General features: G+C 43.0%; 1 protein-coding gene across 1 annotated transcript in view; it reads left to right on the top strand.

The window, feature by feature from the left end:
- LCK (LCK proto-oncogene, Src family tyrosine kinase) overlaps positions 1-22,595 on the top strand; it is a 175,044-nt gene that overhangs the window by 105,192 nt on the left and 47,257 nt on the right. Inside the window, exons 4-5 of the mRNA XM_073551982.1 lie at positions 4,260-4,350; positions 5,148-5,246. Coding sequence (XP_073408083.1) covers positions 4,260-4,350; positions 5,148-5,246 — 190 coding nt within the window. The remainder of the gene's footprint in view (positions 1-4,259; positions 4,351-5,147; positions 5,247-22,595) is intronic.

Genomic DNA, 22,595 nt, shown 5'->3' on the forward strand with positions numbered 1-22,595 from the left:
ATAATCTTTGAGATTGATGGTAAGTTTCACCCCTTAAAGGCATCCACTATAGATATAAGGCCCAAGTCAGTGGGGGGGTGTATGGAGCGGGCTCAGAAAGAGAGCTAAACCTATACCCGGAAGAGAATAGCTGTGACATACAGCTATAATCTGCCTCTAACAGCCATAGGTGGAGTGTAGCTGTAAACCTGCTTAATACCACTGTCAAATTCTGACAGCGACATTAACAACACCATTGCACGGGGACACAGTAATCTATGTGGCCATCGGTGCCCCATGATGCAATCATGGTTGGTAGAGTATTATTTTTTATTATTATAGCGCCATTTATTCCATTGCGCTTTACATGTGAAAAGGGATATACATAATATAAATAAGTAAAGTAATCTTAAACAATACAAGTCATGACTGGTACAGGAGGAGAGAGGACCCTGACAGCGAGGGCTCACAATCTACCAGATGGGTTGCTAATACACCCACGGTTGGCTGATCTTCAAAGTATTGCTGTGAACAGTACAAGCGATCAGATGATCGCAGGTTCAAGTCCAATAAGTACAGTACTAGATACAGTAAAAGATTTTAAAAAAAAGTTTTAAAGAATGTGAAAAAATAAAAGTTCAAACCACACCCTTTTTTCCATTAAAAATAAAGATATTAAAAAAATACACATACGTGGTATCACCACATCCTTAAACGTCCGATCTATCAAAGCAAATTAATTATTAACCCAATCTGTAAACACCATAAACAGAAAAATATTCAAAACACCAAAAAAATTGCAGGATTTTTCATTAAACCTTCTTTTTGAAATAGTAGAGTCTCAATATTTATTAAACACCAAAAGAAAATAGACCTCTAAGAATTATCCTTTATTAATGTATTTTAGAAAATCAAAAGTACTTAAAAAGGTGCAAATAATAATAATCTTTATATAGCGCTAACATATTCCGCAGCGATTTACACACATTATCATCGCTGTCCCTGATGGGGCTCACAGTCTAAATTCCCTATCAGTATGTCTTTGGAATGTGGGAGGAAACCAGAGAACCCGGAGGAAACCCACACAAACACAGGGGAGAACATACATACTCCTTGCAGATGTTGTCATTGGTGGGATTTGAACCCAGGACTCCAGCGCTGCAAGCGCTGAGCCACCGTGCTGCCCTTGAGCCAAAGATTGAGGGCCAACAAGGAAAAGATAGTATAATAACTTATCTAAGGGCTAGTCTCTCCCTAAAAGAGCCCTGAAATTGCCCTACCTGCCAGCAGAGGTTGGCACCCTGGTTGTGGACATGATGGCGCCCCCGCTCAACGTCGGTAGCCCTAAAGACCCTAGTGCACCGTTAACATCCTACACACTGAGATATACACAAAAAACACACACATACAAAACCAATTTAAGGAAGTACCCAAAATATACAGACCAAATGAAGGTCTAGTAGAAGGATAAATATCTCGTCATTATTGCTATATGTTACAGGAGGGATGCAGCCAAGATGTACAGTCACATCAATAACCCAAAAGAAATGGTAAGGCCAGAGTGTGTAGACACATTAATGATAATTTGAGCTATTATAGGCTGCAGTTTGGACAATAGTCTATAATCTATAAAGCTATTGCACAGTGCCCGTACCATTTCTTTTGGGTGTGACTGTACATCTTGGCTGCATCCTTCCTGGAACATATAGCAATGATTATGAGATATTTATCCTTCTAATAGACCTTGAATTGGTCTGTATATTTTGGGTACTTCCTTAAATTGTTTTTGTATGTGTGTGTTTTTTTGTGTATATCTCAGTGTGTAGGATGTTAAGGGTGCACTAGGGACTATAGGGCTACCGACGTTGAGCGGGGGCGCCATCATGTCCACAACCAGGGTGCCAACCTCCGCTGGCAGGTAGGGCGATTTCAGGTGTCTTATAAGGAGAGACTTTTCGCTGTTGGCCCTCAATCTTTGCACCATTTTGATTTTTTAAAATACATTAATAAAGGTTAATTCTTAGAGGATTTTTTGTTGCCACAATATTGCAAACAATTCGGTAAGAGATCGTAGCGTCAATCTATCCCAAAATGGTATCAATAAAAATGTTTTCTTATCCCACAAAAAATAAGCCCTCACACAGCTCTACCAACCAAAAAAGTAAAAACCGTTATGGGCTTCGGAAAATGGCAACACAATAATGACACATCCTCTGTGTGTACGGAGGAAGAAAGCCTCATGAGTTTTATATCGAGACTGGGCCGGTATACTGGATGCTATCCAGGAATGGCTCTCAAGAGACTTTGTCAAAAGTACTGTTTACTTTGTTTTGCCTGCACTGAAGGCTGTTATTTTTCCTTGGCTGATGGCTGGTTTATGAAGCACCAATATACCAGCATGGACATTTATATGGGAACTCTTCCTGTTTTGCCTCCTAATGCACTCAAGTGAGTAGCAATCCCACAATAGCAAGAAATTAATGACAGATTTGGATCACCCCCAGGGCAGGTGTGTGGAATTACTCGGTACTGAGCCGGTGTCTTAAAGGGGAAGTGTCGCGGTTGCAGTGACCCGGTCCGTGGCCCTGGGTGTCCATGTAATATAGGTGGAATGAAGCTGAACAAAGTTTATAGGTAGATAGTTTGTGACGCCACCTCTGGAATCTGGTCAGAGGTGACCAGTGCTGCAGTGCAGATCCTCTGGGACAGATGGTGTGGTGCAGCAAAGATGTAATAGCTCTCCACAGGCAGAGCTGTAGTCCCAGGGCAGCAGTAGTAGATGTTGAGGTAGATTATGTAGTGTTAAGCACAGAGATGTAGCAGTGCTGAGTGGGTTGGCGCAGGAAGAAGGCAAGGACACAGCTGAATGCAGTTCCGATACTTTAATCACATTTCTGGCATAGACGGGTGCCCGCTTCCGTGCCATGCTATCCAAGCCAGGGGCTCGGCCAACTCCCAGGCAGATGGAATACACCCTTCCAGCACTCCCTTCCAAATGTGCCTTTTCTGAACGTCTCCTTTCTAGCGCTAATCTGAAGTACTTGTAGTTCTGAATTATACTCAAGTTCCTCCTTCTTGATGTTACTTATAACTCCACTTGCATGACAGGCAGCTGTAGCCTGCTTCGGGGACTCCTTACAATCATGTCCCGGCTCACACACGTTGCTGCTGTGTCTTCGAGTCTTAGGTGGGAATAAAGTGGTCACAACTTCTATTCCTCCAGTTTCTGCTGTAGGATCATTAGTATCACACACAGCCTCGGATACAGGCGCCCGGCCTTGGCGCATTAAACTTAGAGAAGGGCTCAGCTCTAGTCCTACTCCCCAGTCTCTCTCCTCCTCACGTTTCGTTTTTATCTATCTTCCTCATGAACAACTGATCTTTCTTTCTTCCTCTTTCCTTTCCCTCCTTTACCCAGTGGGGAAACTGTCTTTCTCCCCTCTATGGGGATTCCGACTGCAGAGAGGTCCTCTCCCTGCTTCCCCCTGCGGGGAACTGACCTAACTTCCTGTCAGCTTTCCCCTCTAGTGTAAACTAAGCTCCACCCACCACCCAGCACCCTTCGTGAACAAAAGCAGCTGCCATAAAGGGTCCTCTGCTGTTCTAAGGTGTCTGTGCTGGATGTGGGTGCTGGAGTCTGGTCAGGTGTTACTATCTTTCCTGGGGAGTGGGATACTACACCTCAGGAGGAGGTGCCGTACCTCTGTGGTGACTGAACCCTCAGGGGCACCACAGATTCCCTTTATGAAACTGACAGACTTCATGAATGGAAGGTTCATGAGTCATGACTGTTATTCAAAAGAAGGGTTGATGTATTTGTTGCTGATTTTTTTTAAGTATTTTTGTACATTTTGAGTTGTTTGGTTATTATTCTCACTTTAATAGATTAAAATAAAGAAATCAGATGGGAAAATTTACATTTTTCATTTAGTTGCAATATAATTTTTTAGTTGCCCAATATTTGTTCACACACAGATACTCCTAAGAGAGACAAAACCTCACTTTTTCTTTCTTAAATATTCAGGTTTAATAACCCTTTGGACTGATTGACCACTCTGCAGTTGTTCAATAATAAAATTCATCATCAAAAATACAAATTGTCTAATCTGAATGTACACTTGGTATGTTATTTTTCCAAAATTTGGTTTAATTGGGGGCACAATACAGATAAGATACACATTACAATGTAAAATTTGAAGTAAACACATACAATGATTGTAAACTTTTCATGTTTCACATTTTCAGTACAGTCTTTACATGCTGATTTCTCTATTGCCCAGATAAACAGGTAGTGGCACTGTTTGACTACACGCCTGTGCATGATGGTGATCTTGGCTTTCAGGCTGGAGAGAAGCTGCACATCCTGGATATGTAAGTGCATACATGACCAATTGATGCTATATTTCTTATTTCACCCTGACTTAAGTAATGGTTGTAAATTGATGATTGAAGAACTGACAAACGTAGAATTTTAGGGTTCAATGCATTTAACTCCTCCCTCTTTCCCCAAATTAAACTTACAGAAGTCTGGGAAACTGAGAAGCTCTTTAGCAGGGTCAATTCTTTACAGGGTTGCTTTAGCTATCATTGTACCTGCAAACTACAAGCACCAAAGAACCTTATACACCTGTTGACTGATAGACATCACTGCTTTTTCCATGCATTTGGAAAAGAGGGAGAAAGATGCTACCAGACACCAATGATGGGGCTTATCTCCTAGGAGAACAATAGGTTTGGGCATTTGAATTCAAACCTGCCAATCTCTTCTTTTTTTGACACCATTCCTTGGGGGAGGCTTGGAAGGACTTCATACTCATTAGATGGTTGGCCTATCCCAAATCAAGGGGTTCATCCAACTTTAATCTACTGTCTATGTGGACGCTATCATGAAAGAAACAAAGTAGTGGTCGCTGTTGAAGATATTTCTATGACTTTCAAAATATAAATATCTCTTGCTAATTTTCCATGCAAGTTCACAAATAAGTTGCACCTGTAAAGGTAAAGCAGATGCTGATCATGGGAAACTAGCAGAACAGTGACCATTAGGGCAGGGTGTACGATTTCTACTTTATGACAAAATTAGGAGTTCACTAGAATATAAAGCTGATGTCACCTGGGTTTTATTCTGCTCTATAATCATGGCCCTATTGCCATTGTATCCCTTTTAGAACCGGAGAGTGGTGGAAAGCAAAGTCCTTGCGTACAGGACAAGAAGGACTAATCCCATTTAATTTTGTAGCTTCTGTAGCTGGAATTGCAGCTGAGCGGTGAGTATCCATTCATGAGAAACAGCGATAAAATAATTCAGGAATGACCCTGGACTGTTTGTTGACTTATTTGACATTTTCTTAATAAAATATTATTTATAATATTTGTCTTTTTATCATTAGAAGATGGAACAAGGTTTCTATGAGACAATAAGGGAGTGTAGTACACGGAGTGTAGTGAGATTAAGATGTTCTAGTCTGGTCCATAACCATCAATTATCAAAATGAACTTTTTTTTCTTTCCAACTAGAAATGTATTATTACAATAACATCTCCTCAATCTCCTGCTAATGAGTATTATTATTGCGATCAATGTAGTGAGACTGTATGGTCGTAGATTCATTGCAGCTATAGGATCACAGCAGCAGACAGGCGTTTTCAAATTGATTTTTTTCCCTAGCTGAATAACCTGAATAAAATGTACTATTGGCACACAAAACATGCGAATTTGCTGCAGAGCAGGTGCCACGGCTGGCACCAGCCTGCAGATGGCTTTGTTTTTTTTTAAGTATATTCAGATATTCATTATGCAAACTAGGGGGCAGGTCAGCGAGGGATCAGTGACCTGTCAGCAGTCTGCATTATGAATATCTAATTAGAGCACCACATACACCAACCACGCCTTAGGGCATGAGAATCTCATTAACACAAAACTGAAAATGAAGATTAAAGAACAACCATATGGATTTCATCAACCAAGGTATCATTATAATCAGTTTATTGGTGCCGACCTGACACTGTCTGTAGGTTACTGTGCACAATGCTGCTGACAGGTGTAATGGTATTATGATTAAGAGTGCCTAGCCACTTGAAACGCGTAGAACGCAAGCCTTGTAACCTCATGCTGGCTTTTAACCTCACTTGTATGGATTAAGTGAATAAAGGATATGCATATTCACTATATCGTGGAGCTGGACATTCATCTTTATTACTTTAGTCTAAAACACACCCCCAGCCTCATTTTAGTTCAGGCTGCTCTCTCCTGCCTTCTCCGATTGGCTAATTTGTGTCAACATAAGTACATGACAAGCAAGGCTTAGGAAGTAACAGCATGAAGGGTGGAGGAAGGGGAGTGGGGTGAGTGGTGTTATGCCATAGCTCATCTATTTCTAGATTTCCTTCTAAATTACACATGATGATGTCTTCAGTCCTCTCCTATTGTTGGCACTGCTTCAGTGCTGAAAGGACTGTCTACATTTTGTTTTTATTTGGAGAAAAGTTTAGAGTCCTCCACTTTCATAGATTACTCTATGCATTTCACTCTTGCCTTTTCTTGCTTTGCAATAGTGATGTACCAACCAAATCTTACAAAGTCTCGATTATGACACATCTATTGTATGTAGCTAAAGTTTGTATCACAGTACTATGGAAATGTTACTTATTTTAAACTTCAGTTTAAAAAAGTGTAGAATACGTGATACTTAGAGGATCTAAATTTTCATATTAACAACCAAAATGACACATTTTTCAAGATCTGGCATTACAGGCCTTTGAGTACAAAACATTATTGGTTGGGACAATAAACTTTCTCTTACAGGATTTTTTTTTCTTTAGCCTTGATGCTAAATGTTAGTTTCCTACATGATACTATATGTTTTACATATTTTTATGATGTGCAATCCCGTTATTCCTTACAGTATGTATGTATTATTCTATATAGACCTTCTTTATTTTAGAGATTACTGCCTACTATTCTTACCTTGATTCATTAACCCCTTCACTACCAAGGGTGGTTTGCACGTTAACTACCGGGCCAATTTTTACAATTCTGACCACTGTACCTTTATGAGGTCATAACTCTGGAACGCTTTCATGGATCCTGGTGATTCTGACATTGTTTTCTCGTGACATATTGTACTTCATGTTAGTGGTAAAATTGCATTCAAATAACTTGCGTTTATTTGTGAAAAAAACGGAAATTTGGCGAAAATTTTGAAAATTTCGCAATTTTCCAACTTTGAATTTTTATGCCCTTAAATCACAGCGATACAGCACACAAAAAACTTAATACATAACATTTCCCACATGTTTACTTTACATCAGCACAATTTTGCAACCAAAATTTTTTTTTGCTAGGAAGTTATAAGGGTTAAAAATTGACCAGCGATTTCTCATTTTTGCAACACCATTTTATTTTTAGGGACCACTTCACATTTGAAGCCACTTTGAGGGGTCTATATGATAGAAAATACCCAAAAGTGACACCATTCTAAAAACTGCACCCCTCAAGGTGCTTAAAACCACATTCAAGAAGTTTATTAACCCTTTAGGTGCGTCACAGGAATTTTTTGAATATTAAAAAAAAAATGAACATTTAACTTTTTTTCACAAAAAAAATACTTCAGGTTCAATTTTCTTTATTTTACCAAGGGTAACAGGAGAAATTGGACTGCAAAAGTTATTGTGCAATTTGTCCTGACTACGCTGATACCTGATATGTGGGGGGGAACCACTGTTTCGGCGCATGGCAGAGCTCAGAATGGAAGGAGCGCCGTTTGACTTTTTCAATGCAAAATTGGCTGGAATTCAGATCGGACGCCATGTCACGTTTGGCGAGCCCCTGATGTACCTAAACAGTGGAAACCCCCCCAAGTGACCCCATTTTGGAAACTAGACCCCCCAAGGAACTTATCTAGATATGTGGTGAGAACTTTGAACCCACAAGGGCTTCACAGAAGTTTATAACGTACAGCGGTACAATTAAAAAATCATATTTTTTCCACAAAAATGATCTTTTCACCCACAATTTTTATTTTTCCAAGGGTAACAGGACCCTAAAAGTTATTGTGCAATTTGTCCTGAGTACGCTGATACCCCATATGTGGGTGTAAATGACTATTTGGGCGCATAGCAGAGCTCGGAAGGGAAGCAGCGCCATTTGACGTTTTTGGCTAGAATTGAGATCGGACACCATGTCGCGATTGGAAAACCCCTGATGTACCAAAACAGTGGAAACCCCCCACAAATGACACCATTTTGGAATCTAGACCCCCCAAGGAACTTATCTAGATGTGTGGTGAGAACTTTGAACCCCCAAGGGCTTCACAGAAGTTTATAACGTACAGCAGTACAATTAAAAAATCATATTTTTTCCACAAAAATGATCTTTTCACCCTCAATTCTTATTTTTCCAAAAGTAACAGGACCCTAAAAGATATTGTGCAATTTATCCTGAGTACGCTGATACCCCACATGTGGGTGTAAACCACTATTTGGGCGTATGGCAGAGCTCGGAAGGGAAGCAGCGCCATTTGACGTTTTTGGCTGGAATTGAGATCGGACACCATGTCGCATTAGGAAAGCCCCTGATGTACCAAAACAGTAGAAACCCCCCACAAATGACACCATTTTGGAAACTAGACCCCCCAAGGAACTTATCTAGATGTGTGGTGAGCACTTTGAACCCCCCCAGTGCTTCACTGAAGTTTATAACGTCCGGGCGTGAAAATAAAAAAATCGTATTTTTTCCACAAACATGATCTTTTAGTCCCCATTTTTTTATTTTCCCAAGGGTAACAGGAGAAATTGGACCCCAAAAGTTGTTGTCCAATTTGTCCTGAGTACGCTGATACCTCATATGTGGGAGAAAACTACTGTATGGGCACACGTCGGGGCTCGGAAGGGAAGTAGTGACGTTTTGGAATGCAGACTTTGATGGAATGGTCTGCGGGTGTCATGTTGCGTTTGGAGAGCCCCTGATGTACCTAAACAGTGGAAACCCCCCACAAGTGACCCCATTTTGGAAACTAGACCCCCTAATGAACTTATCTAGATGTGTGGTGAGCACTTTGAACCCCCCAGTGCTTCACAGAAGTTTATAACGACCGGGCGTGAAAATAAAAAAATCGTATTTTTTCCACAAACATGATCTTTTAGTCCCCATTTTTTTATTTTCCCAAGGGTAACAGGAGAAATTGGACCCCAAAAGTTGTTGTCCAATTTGTCCTGAGTACGCTGATACCTCATATGTGGGAGAAAACTACTGTATGGGCACACGTCGGGGCTCGGAAGGGAAGTACTGACGTTTTGGAATGCAGACTTTGATGGAATGGTCTGCGGGTGTCATGTTGCGTTTGGAGAGCCCCTGATGTACCTAAACAGTGGAAACCCCCCACAAGTGACCCCATTTTGGAAACTAGACCCCCTAATGAACTTATCTAGATGTGTGGTGAGCACTTTGAACCCCCCAGTGCTTCACAGAAGTTTATAACGACCGGGCGTGAAAATAAAAATATCGTATTTTTTCAACAAACATCATCTTTTAGTCCCCATTTTTTTTATTTTCCCAAGGGTAACAGGAGAAATTGGACCCCAAAAGTTGTTGTCCAATTTGTCCTGAGTACGCTGATATCTCATATGTGGGAGAAAACTACTGTATGGGCACACGTCGGGGCTCGGAAGGGAAGTAGTGACGTTTTGGAATGCAGACTTTGATGGATTGGTATGCGAGTGTCATGTGCGTTTGGAGAGCCCCTGATGTACCTAAACTATTGAAACTCCCCACAAGTGACCCCATTTTGGAAACTAGACCCCCCACGGAGCTTATCTAGATGTGTGGAGAGCACTTTGAACCCCCAAGTGCTTCACAGAAGTTTATAGCGCCTGGGCGTGAAAATAAAAAAAACATTTTTTTCCGCAAAATTATATTTTTGCCCCCAATTTTTTATTTTCCTAAGGGTAACAGGAGAAATTGGACCCCAAAAGTTGTTTTGTAATTTGTCCTGAGTAGGCTGATACCCTACATGTGGGGGTAAAACACTGTATGGGCACATGGCAGAGCTTGGAAGGGAAGGAGCACCATTTGACTTTTTCAACGCAGAATTGGCTGGAATTGAGATCAGACGCCATGTTGCCTTTGGAGAGCACCTGATGTGCCCAAACAGTGGAAACCCCCAATTATAACTCCAACCCTAACCTCAACACACCCCTAACCCTAATCTGAGCCCTAGCCCTAACCCTATCCGTAACCCTAACCCTAGCCCTAACCCTAGCCCTAACCCTAACCCTAGCCTTAACCCTAGCCCTAACCCTAGCCCTAACCCTAACCCTAGCCCTAACCCTACCCTAACCCTAACCCTAGCGGGAAAATGGAAATAAATACATTTTCTTTTAGTTTTATTATTTTTCTCTAACTAAGGGGGTGATAACGGGGGGTTTGATTTACGATTTATGGCGGTTTTTATGTTTGGCGGCTGTCGCACGCTAAAAGACGCTTTTTATTGTAAAAATAGTTTTTGCATCACCACATATTGTGAGCTATAATTTTTCCATATTTTGACCCACCGAGTCATGTGAGGTCTTATTTTTTGCGGGACGAGTTGACGTTTTTATTGGTACCATTTTCGGGCACGTGACATTTTTTGATCGCTTTTTATTCCGATTTTTGGGATGCAGAATGAACAAAAACCAGCTTTTCATGAATTTCTTTTGGGGGGTGCGTTTACACCGTTCCGCGTGCGGTAAAATTGATAACGCGTTTTTATTCTTCGGGTCAGTACGGTTACAGCGATACCTCATTTAGGTCGTTTTTTTATGTTTTGTCGGTTTTTTGCAATGAAAACAATTTTATATAAAAAATAATTATTTTTGTATCGCTTTATTCTGCGAGCTATAACTTTTTTATTTTTTCGCTGATGATGCTGTGTGGTGGCTCGTTTTTTGCGGGACAAGATGACGTTTTCAGCGGTACCATGGATATTTATATGCGTCTTTTTGATCGCGCGTTATTGCACTTTTTGTTCGGTGGTATGATAATAAATCATTATTTTTTGCTTCGTTTTTTATTTTTATTTTTTAAGGGGTTCGCTAAAGGGGTTAACTAATGGGACAGTTTTATAGGGCAGGTCATTACGGCGATACCAAATATGTGTACTTTTATTGTTTTGTTTTTTTTTTATTTTCAAAAAATGGATTTATTGGGGAATATTTTTTTTTTTTTAACTAATTTATTTAGCGATTTTTTTTAAATTATTTTTAACACTTTTTTTTTTTTTTTTACTTTATTACCTTGTCCCAGGTGGGACATCACTGTCCTGTGACAGATCGCTGATCTGTCACATCACAGATCACTGTGACAGATCAGCGATCTATCACAGGCACTGCTGCAGACTTCCTCATGCCTGCGCTTTGCAGGCACTGAGGAAGCCAGCTTCCTCAGGCCCCCGAAGGCCCCCGTCGCCATCTTGGATTCGGGGGCCTGGAGGAAGGGAGTCCCCCGCAGCAGCGCTGCACATTGCGCTGCCGTGGGGGGCTCAGGGAAGCACGGAGGGAGCCCCCTCCCTGCCGATGCTTCCCTTTAACCCCCGGTACACCGCGATCGCGTTTGATCGCGGTGTGCAAGGGGTTAACGTGTCGGGGGCGGTCCGTGACCGCCCCTGACACATTGTGCCGGGTGTCAGCTATGATAATTAGCTGACACTCGGCCGCGATCAGCGGCGCTCACCACGTGGGCGCCGCTGATCGCGATGACGTAATATTCCGTCCATGGTAATTAGGTCCATGGTCACATGGACGGAATATTACGTCAATTGTAGGTAAGGGGTTAAAGTGTACTTGTCACTTCCAAAAATGGTTTTTACCTGCAGATATGGGGGTAATCTGCAAGTTAATGGTGTTTAAATGATGTCTGGCAGTTTTGCTTAACTAACCATAAATTTTAACTCTACAAATTCTTGAAACTACCAGCAGTATTATACTTAAATCTGAGATCATTAGATTTTTTAGCGTAGTATTAGTTCATAGTATAATTGTATTAGTCTTATTGGAACAAATGCTACATAATAGAGATGAGGAAAGCTTTTGAAATTCAAATTTACTGGCTTCACCGAATGAAAAAAAAATATTCAGAGCAAATCATTTTGTGGCAAATCTCAAGTACTCCAGTTGCCCTGAAAAAAACTTGTATAAAACTCTGAGGTCTCCAAGTACTGTATCCAATTCATCCAAGAGGTAAGGTTCCTCTATGTGAAGAGCGACATGTCAAGTCTGACATGCCGAGGTGAGGAGACTTTTAAGCCGCAATGCTCCTCTGGGAAATTATCAAATTGTCTCTTCAGAGATTAGGAATGTTACCTCTTGGATCCCGATCAGATGCCTCAAGGGGCAGTACCCCGAAACAGTGTCTGCACATTGAGATTTTAGTTTTGCTTTTATCCTGAGTCATGTGACAAGGCTTGTTAGAGAGTCGATATTGACTTTTAGGATTGCTACTTCCTATAGGTGGCACTAGAGTTTTAGTCCTCCTCCTCTCTGAAGAGGCAAATTGCATATGATGAACTGTCTGCTTTCACTGTCTCCCCAAGCGATGTGAGGAAACAGTTTCGTAAACTAGTCATTGGCAAAGCAGCTGGGCCTGATGGCCTCAGTCCACGTGTCTTAAAAGTGTGTGCAAACCAATTGAGTAATGTCTTTCAGCTCCTGTTTAACAGGAGCCTACAATCTCAGAGAATACCAGTGCTGTGGAAGACCATCTGCCTGGTGCCGGTTCCCAAGATCACCTTTCCAACTTCCCTACACGACTATCGTACAGTGGCCTTAACATCGCATTATATGAAGTCGTTGGAGAGAATAGTACTTTCCTACTTGTGCCCGAGGGTGAGGGCCTACACTGACCCCCTGCAGTTTGCGTACCAGCAGAGATTGGGGGTGGATGATGCTGTAGTGTCTCTGCTACTTACAATACATTCATTCTTGGACAATGATGGAACTGCAGTGCGCGCCATGTTCTTTGACTTCTCTAGTGCTTTCAATACCTTAGAGCCGCTCTTATTACAAAATAAGTTGACTGATATTGCAGTGGATGAGGGGATGGTGAACTGGATAAGTGACTACCTGACGGACAGGCCGCAGTTTGTAAGGATGGGGGAGGTGGTATCTGGCAGTGTACAGAGCAGTGTGGGAGCCCCTCGGTACAGTGCTGTCGCCCTTCCTCTTCACATTATATACAGCTGACTTTCAGTATAAATCCAATTTCTGTCACCTCCAAAAATTCTCAGATGACTCAGTGATTGTAGGGGGAATTGTGAGGGACCGGGGTGAGGAGGAATATAGAAGGGTGGTTTCTGACTTTGTGGATTGGTGCCAGACTAACTGTCTAGAACTAAATGTAAAGAAAACCAAGGAGATGGTGGTGAGTTATAGAAGGAAAAAGGATGATTACTTACCAATCACTATTGCTGGCCAGGAAGTGGAGATGGTTGAGAGCTACAAATATTTGGGGGTTCACCTTGACAGCAAACTTGATTGGAGGTGTCATACAGAGAAGGTTCACAAGAAGGGAATGAGCAGACTGTACTTTCTGCGGAAAGTCAGGTTGTTCAATGTGTGCAGTAAAATGCTGGAAATATTCTACCAGTCCGTTGTAGCAAGCGCCATCTTTTTTACTCTCATTTGCTGGGGCAGTTGTGTGCGAGTAGCTGACATTAATAAGCTCAACAAACTTATCAAGAAGGCAAGTGCAGCTGTTTTCCTCCATCATGACTCTTTTGAGGAGGTCGTGGAAGATCGGATTCAAAAGAAGTGCAGGGCTATAATGAACAATAATACACACCCACTATACGAGCTGTTTTTGAATCAGAAGAGCACATTCAGCAGCCGTCTAATCCAACTAAGGTGCAAGAAGGAGAAATTCAGGAAATCGTTTGTACCTACTGCTATGGGGATGTATAACAATTCACTAAGGGTGAAAGATGGCTACGACCTACGGTTGGCGCACAAATGGAAATGATCAGTGTTGTGAGCTCATTTTCGGGTTTGCCTCTGGCTTCTGGTGAGGGTTATGGAGCTGGCTGTGCTGACAGAGGAGTAGTGAGTTCTCTATCTGGACTCCCTCTGTTGGTGAAGGGAGGTAATGAAGCTGATCTAAATGGCAGAGACCGGCCAACTGAGGAAGAGGACTGCGATTGGACAACAGGAGTTTCTGATTGGATTTAAGGCAGCCGACTCCCTAGTTTCTTGCTGGTTATTTTTCCTGACTGTGGCTCCTGGTTTCCAGTTTGGTTCCTGCCTTCCTAAAGCTAAGTTTTCTCTGCTATTGTTCATATGAGTTTTTGTCTGGTTTACTTAGTTTTTGTGTTCAGCCAGCCCTGGCTGGGACTGGGCTGAATCCCCATTTTGTCTCTGATCAGTTGATCTCTATTGCTCTATCTTCAGAATATACCTGAGTGCTGATATAGTGATTTGAAGTCTAGCGACTTCAGGGCCTTTTTCTATCAGATGTGTTGGACATTCTTTTTGGCAGGGTTTTTTGCGTGATTGCAGACAGCAGCTTTTCTTTCCTGTCCTTTCTAGTTAGCGATGGCCCCGTCGTTTGCTCAGCCTATCGTTCTACCTGTGTTCTTGTTTTCATCTTGTTTCACCGACAATACATGTTGGGGGCTGTCTACTGATTTGGGGTCTGCTCTGAGGCAGTTTAGATTTTCCCTTTCTTTCTTTAGGCTTATTTAGTTCTCTGGCCGTGACGAGGCATCTAGGACCACCGTAGGCACGCTCCACAGCTACTGCTAGTTGTTGTGGATAGGATCAGGGGTCTGCAATCCGCTAGTTACCAACCTCTCCGGTTTTCTGGGCTTAGCTTGCTTTTTGTTTTTTCCTCCTCAGTTACTCATTCATAACAAAATCACCAGCCATACCGCAGATTCTAGGGTACTCAAAAGCAGGAGAGAATTGTTTAAAAAAAAAAAAAAAAGTGTCAGAATTTTTTTTTTTTTTCTTTTTTTTTTTTTATATGTATATTTTCTCCTCTTTTTCTCTGGGGCCATAGGAGGATTCTTTTTTTTTTTTTCTCCTTGATTGAGATTAAGCAATTGTCTGATTGTGTGGAGCAGCTCGCTGCTGAAGTGCGGGGAATTTCCGCTTATCTCACTCATTCACATGCTGTTGAACCAAGGATCCCTGCTCCTGCTGTGTTTTCTGGGGATCGGTCTAAATTTTTGAATTTTAAGAATAATTGTAAAATTATTTCTTGCCTTGAAGCCTAACTCATCGGGGAGCTCTGCGCAGCAGGTTAAAATTGTCATCTCCTTGCTGCGCTGCGATCCCCAGGATTGGGCGTTTTCTTTGACACATGAAGATCCTGTTTTGACTAATGTGGATGCATTTTTTCAAGCCTTTGGGTTGTTATATGATGAACCTAATGCTATTGATCAAGCTGAGAGAGCCCTATTGGCATTGAACCAGGGTCAGGATCCTGCAGAGTTATACTGTCAGAAATTCCGAAACTTTAAAAAGATACTATGGTGGGATTTCCTGTTCCCTCTGGTCTTGACGATTCTATGTCATTAGCCATTCAAGTTGATCGGCGTTTACATGAACGCAAGACTACACGGGAGGCGCTGCCACATTTTGAACAAATGTCTGAACCTATGCAATGTGATGGAGTTTTGTCTAGGGCGCAACGTCAGGAGTTTAGAAGGCATAATAAGCTGTGTTTTTTCTGTGGAGATGCCTCTCATGTTATTTCTGTCTGCCCTAAACGAGAGAAACGTTTTGCACACACATTTGCTGTGGGTGGTGCCTATTCCTTTGAGGGGTATTGATGCTACTCCTTTGGCGAAGAATAAACCTCAGTTTTGGACCCAGGTGCTTATGCGGGTCGCCCCAGACCACCAAGAAAATTGCAGATTTTTGGTGTTGCATAATTTACATGATACCATTGTTCTGGGTTTTCCCTGGTTGCAAATGCATAATCCGGTTTTGGATTGGAAATCTGTGTCTGTGGTGAGTTGGGGTTGTCGGTGTGCTCTTGGTGACACTCCTGTTTTCTCCACCTCTCCCCAGTCGCATGATGTTCCTGACTATTTGGCTGATTTTTATGATGTATTTAGCGAGAGCAAGTTTGCGTCTTTGCCTCCTCATAGGAGTTATGACTGTGCAATTGAGTTGAGACCTGGGTGTAAATTTCCCAAGGGTCGACTATTCAATTTATCTGTGCCCGAACACGAGGCTATGCTATCTTATATTAAGGAGTCGTTGGAGAAGGGTCGTATTAGACCATCCTCTTCGCCCTTAGGTGCTGGGTTTTTTTTCGTGGCCAAGAAGATGGTTCATTAAGGCCTTGTATTGACTATCGTTCCCTCAACAAAATTACGGTTAAATTTCAGTATCCGTTACCCCTGATTTCTGATTTATTCTCCAGAGTTAAAGGTGCTTGCTGGTTTACTAAGCTTGACCTCAGGGGGGTGTATAATCTTATTCGCATCAAGCATGGGGATGAATGGAAGACGGCGTTTAATACTCCGGAAGGACATTTTGAGTACCTGGTGATGCCTAGTTGTTGTTGTTAGGTTCAGGGGTCTGCAATCCGATAGCTGCCAACTTCTCTGGTTTTCTGGACTTAGCTAGTATTTCTGTTTTTGCCTCCTACGGTGACTCATTCATAACACAGCTCCATAACCCTCACCAGAAGCCAGAGGCAAACCCAAAAATGAGCTCACAACAGTACCTCCCCCTTGAGAAGGGGTCACCGAACCCTCATCCACGCCACCAGGGCGATCAGGGTGAGCCCGATGAAAGGCACGCACCAATCTTTTGGCATGAATATCAGAGGCAGAGACCCAGGAATTATCCTCCTGACCATAACCCTTCCACTTAACCAAATACTGGAGTCTCCGTCTAGCCAGACGGGAATCCAGTATCTTCTCTACCTCATATTCCATGTTTCCTTCAACCAATACAGGGTCTGGAGGTGCCACCCCAGGAACAACTGGTTCAACAAACCACTTCAACAAGGACTTATGGAACACATTATGGATTTTAAATGTGACAGGAAGAGCCAAACGAAAAGAGACCGGATTAATAATCTCCAAAATCTTGTAAGGTCCAATAAATCTAGGCTTAAACTTAGGAGAAGCCACCTTCATAGCGATATTTTTTGATGATAACCAAACCATATCACCAACCTTAAACTGGGGACCAATGGTCCTATGTCGGTTGGAAAACCGCTGGGCCTTTTCCTGGGAGAGAGATAACTTATCCACCACTTGGTCCCAGATCTGGTGCATTCTCTCCACCACAATGTCAAAAGCTGGACAGGCAGAAGGCTCCACCTGCCGTGAAGAAAATCGAGGAGGAAACCCAAAGTTACAAAAAAAAGATGACATCAAAGTGGCAGAACTAGCTCTATTATTTAAAGCAAATTCGGCCAAGGGCAAAAATGAAACCCAATCATCCTGATCAGCGGAAATAAAACATCTCAAATACGACTCCAAGGTCTGGTTTGTTCTCTCCGTCTGCCCATTCGTCTGAGGGTGAAACGCAGAGGAGAAGGACAACTGAATTCCCAGCTTGGAACAAAAGGCTTTCCAGAATCTGGAAACAAACTGAACTCCCCTGTCCGATACAATGTTCTCAGGAATCCCGTGCAAGCGAACCACCTGTTGCAAAAACAGGGGCACCAACTCAGAGGAAGATGGCAACTTAGGGAGTGGTACAAGATGAACCATCTTAGAGAACCTATCACAAATCACCCAAATAACAGTCATTCTCTGAGAGACAGGCATATCAGAGATGAAATCCATTGAAATATGGGTCCATGGCCTCCTGGGGACCGGCAAAGGCATCAACAACCCACTAGAGCAAGAACAAGGTTTAGACCGGGAGCAAGTCCCACAGGACTGCACAAAATTCCTGACATCACGAGACAAGGCGGGCCACCAAAAAGACCGACTCACCAGATCTCTAGTACCAAAAATACCTAGATGACCAGCCAATGCAGAGCAATGAACTTCAGACATCACTGTCTTCTTCCACTGGTCAGGAACATACAACTTTCCACTGGGACAACGCTCAGGTTTGTCCTCCTGGAACTCTTCCAGAGCACGTCTCAAATCGGGCAAGATGGCAGAAAGAACTACCCCTTCGCCTAAGATGGTAGCAGGCTTGGTCACCACAGGAGAATCAGCAAAGAAGCTCCTAGAGAGGGCGTCTGCCTTGACATTCTTAGTGCCAGAAAGAAAAGAGACCACAAAATCAAAACGTGTAGAAAACAAGGCCCACCTAGCCTGTCTAGGGTTCAAGCGTTTGGCCGACTCCAGGTAAATCAAAATCTTGTGGTCAGTGAGGACCACGACTTGATGTTTAGCTCCCTCCAACCAATGTCTCCACTCCTCAAATGCCCATTTCATGGCTAACAGTTCCCGATTCCCCACATCATAGTTACGTTCAGATGGAGAGAACTTTCGGGAAAAGAAAGCACAGGGATTCATTTTAGATGTTACAGGATCCTTTTGGGACAAAACAGCTCCTGCACCAATCTCAGAAGCATCCACCTCTACCTGGAACGGGAGTGAGACATCAGGTTGCCGCAAAACCGGGGCAGAAGTGAATCTTCGCTTCAGCTCCTGAAAGGAAGAAACAGTGTCATGATCTCAGTGCGGGTTTGACTCGCACACGTGGGGTTAATGTTTGGAACCAGTGCTGATGACTGGCATTTCTGGGGTTAAAGGTTGTGATCCCAATGCAGGCTTACCTGCACACCTGGGGCTATGATTGTGGCCTCTCCCTGGTTCTGGGGGAGGCTTCTTATAGCCTCAGGACGCTCCCATCCCTGTCAGTTATACTCTTGCCCTTGGCATTTGTGTGGTGACCCCTGAGTGTGTTTGTGCTGTGTTCTGGTTACTTGATTCTCTGTGTATGACTTGGTCTGTTCTCTGGATATCGCTTTGGATTCTGCCTGGTACCTCCTATGTCTGTTTGGTTTTGATCTCTGCTTGGCCCTGATTATCCGCTCTGTCTCATCCCTGGTACTGTACTGTGATCCTGTGTATGACCTTTGGCTTTGTCTGACCTCCCGTCTGTTTATTCCTCCTGTACCTCGTTTAGCACTGCTTCTGTACTCAGGACACGCGCACTGGCTCTATGAGCAAGTGTAGTGCGGTGTCTCTGACAAACAGCCTCCGGAGACCAATTCAACACATCAGCACCCTTCTTAGTCAGATCAGTCAATGGCTTGGCAATACTAGAAAATGTTGCTATAAATTTCCGATAAAAATTAGCAAAACCCAAAAACTTCTGGAGGGCCTTCAAAGAAGTGGGCTGAACCCAATCATAAATGGCCTGTACCTTGGCCGGGTCCATTTCAATAGTTGACGGAGACAAAATAAATCCCAAAAATGAAATCCTCTGTACCCCAAAAAGGCATTTCGATCCTTTGACATACAGGGAATTCTCCCTCAAGATCCGGAACACAGTCCGAACATGTTCCACATGAGAATCCCAGTCCTTGGAGAAGATCAAAATATCATCCAGATAGATAATCAAAAATTTATCCACAAAGTCTCGGAAAATGTCGTTCATGAAGCACTGGAAGACAGAAGGGGCATTAGTGAGCCCAAAAGGCATCACCAGGTACTCAAAATGTCCCTCCGGAGTATTAAACACCGTCTTCCATTCATCCCCATGCTTAATGCGGATAAGATTATACGCCCCCCTGAGGTCAAGCTTGGTAAACCAGCAAGCACCTTTAACTCTGGAGAATAGATCCGAAATCAGGGGTAACGGATACTGATATTTAATAGTAATTTTGTTGAGGGCACGATAATCAATACAAGGCCTTAATGAACCATCCTTTTTGGCCACGAAAAAAAAACCGGCACCTAAGCGTGAAGAGGATGGTCTAATATGACCCTTCTCCAACGACTCCTTAATATAAGATAGCATAGCCTCGTGCTCGAGTACAGATAAATTGAAGAGCCGACCCTTGGGAAATTTACACCCCGGGCTCAGTTCAATTGCACAGTCATAACTCCTATGAGGAGGCAAAGACGCAGACTCATTCTCACTAAATACATCATAAAAGTCCGCCAAATAGTCAGGAACATCATGCCACTGAGGAGAGGTGGAAAAAACCGGAGCCTCACTAAGGGCACACCGACAACCCCAACTCACCACAGACACAGATTTCCAATCCAAAACTGGATTATGAATTTACAACCAGGGAAACCCCAGAACAATGGTATCATGCAACTTATGCAACACCAAAAATCTGCAATTTTCTTGATGGTCTGGGGCGACCCGCATTACCTCCTGGGTCCAAAACTGAGGTTTATTTTTCGCCAAAGGAGTAGCATCAATCCCCCTCAAAGGGATAGGCGTCCGCAGAGGTGTCATCGGAAATCCACAACGTTTAGCAAAATCCAAGTCCATTAGGTTCAGGTCTGCTCCCGAATCCACAAAAGCCTTGGCGGAAAATGTGGACAGGGAGCAGATCAGAGTAATTGCCAGAAGAAACTTAGGTTGAACACCACCCACAGAAAACGTGTGTGCAAAACGTTTCTCTCGTTTAGGACAGACAGAAATAATATGCGAGGTATCTCCACAAAAAAAACACAGCTTATTACGCCTTCTGAACTCCTGACGTTGCTCCCTGGACAAAACTCTATCACATTGCATAGGTTCAGACACTTGTTCAACAGGTGGCAACACCTCTTGTGCAGTCCTGCGTTCACGTAAACGCCGATCAACCTGAATGGCTAATGACATAGAATCGTCAAGACCAGAGGGAACAGGAAATCCCACCATAGTATCTTTTACGGCTTCTGACAAACCCTTCCGAAAGAGAGCTGCGAAGGCATTATCATTCCAGGTAGTAAGGACTGCCCACTTTCGGAATTTTTGACAGTACAATTCTGCAGAATCTCGACCCTGGCTCAATGCCAACAGGGTCTTTTCAGCCTGATCAATAGCATTAGGTTCATCATACAACAACCCCAAGGCTTTAAAAAATGCGTTCATATTAGTCAGAATAGGATCATCTGGTTTCAAAGAAAATGCCCAATCCTGGGGATCGCCACACAGCAAAGAGATGACAATTTTAACCTGCTGCGCGGAGCTCCCTGACGAGTTAGGCTTCAAGGCAAAAAATAATTTACAATTATTTTTGAAATTCAAAAATTTAGACCGATCCCCAAAAAACACATCAGGAGTAGGGATCTTTGGTTCAGCAGCATGTGAATGAGCAAGGTAGGCGGAAATTCCCCGCACTTCCGCAGCGAACTGCTCCACACGATCAGACAATTGCTTTATCTCCATTGAGAGAAAAAAAAATTCCCCCTACGGCCTCAGAGATATAGAGGAAAAAATATACACACTTTTTTTTTTTTTTTTACAATTCTTTCCTGCTAATGAGTACCCTAGGATCTGCGGTATGGCGGGTGATTCTGTTATGAATGAGTCACCGTAGGAGGCAAAAACAGAAATACTAGCTAAGTCCAGAAAACCAGAGAAGTTGGCAGCTATCGGATTGCAGACCCCTGAACCTAACAACAACAACTAGCAGTAGCCGTGGGGGGTTCCTACAGTGCCCTAGACCCCTCGATCACAGCCGGAGAACTACATAGCCTAAAGACAGAAAGGGAAATCTAAACTTCCCCAGAGCAGACCCAAAGCAATAGGCAGCCCCCAACATATAATGACGGTGAAGCAAGATGAAAAAACACTCACACAGATAGAAAGATAGGCTGAGCAAATGATGGGGCCCAAGCTAACTAAATAGGACAGAATATAAAAGCTGCTGTCTGCAATCCGCCAAAACCCTCTCAAAAACAAGAGCCAACAGACTGATAGGGAAAAAAGCCCTGAAGACGCTAGGCTTCAAAAAGACTATATCAGTACTCAGGTATTTTCTGAAGACAGAGCAAAAAGGAAATCAGCTCACCCTGCAGGGGAAGGCAGAAATCCAGAAAAACAAGGCAAAACAAAACCAAAACACAAATGCAAAAAACAGAGCAGAAAACTTAGCTTTTGAGGAGCAGGAATCAGACTGGTGTCCTAGAATCCCTCAGAGAAATCACCCGAAAGGCAGAAGGCGTCGGCTGCCTTATATCCAGTCAGCAATTCCAGTCAACCAGTCATCATCATTCTGCTCAGCTGTTTGGTAATCAGCCTCACTACCTTCCTTCACCAGAAGAGGGAGTTCATCAGACCTTAATGGTGAAGGAGAAAATGAACTCACAACAGAGCTGGCTGTGCTGACAGAGGAGTAGTGAGTTCTCTATCTGGACTCCCTCTGTTGGTGAAGGGAGGTAATGAAGCTGATCTAAATGGCAGAGACCGGCCACCTGAGGAAGAGGACTGCGATTGGACATCAGGAGTTTCTGATTGGATTTAAGGCAGCCGACTCCCTAGTTTCTTGCTGGTGATTTTTCCTGACTGTGGCTCCTGGTTTCCAGTTTGGTTCCTCCCTTCTTAAAGCTAAGTTTTCTCTGCAATTGTTCATATGAGTTTTTGTCTGGTTTACTTAGTTTTTGTGTTCAGCCAGCCCTGGCTGGGACTGGGCTGAATCCCCATTTTGTCTCTGATCAGTTGATCTCTTTTGCTCTGTCTTCAGAACATACCTGAGTGCTGATATAGTGA

The sequence above is a fragment of the Dendrobates tinctorius genome, unplaced genomic scaffold, assembly GCF_039654945.1.
Source record: "Dendrobates tinctorius isolate UK_male_01 unplaced genomic scaffold, ASM3965494v1 ptg000183l, whole genome shotgun sequence".
In the NCBI taxonomy this organism is placed as follows: Eukaryota; Metazoa; Chordata; class Amphibia; order Anura; family Dendrobatidae; genus Dendrobates; species Dendrobates tinctorius.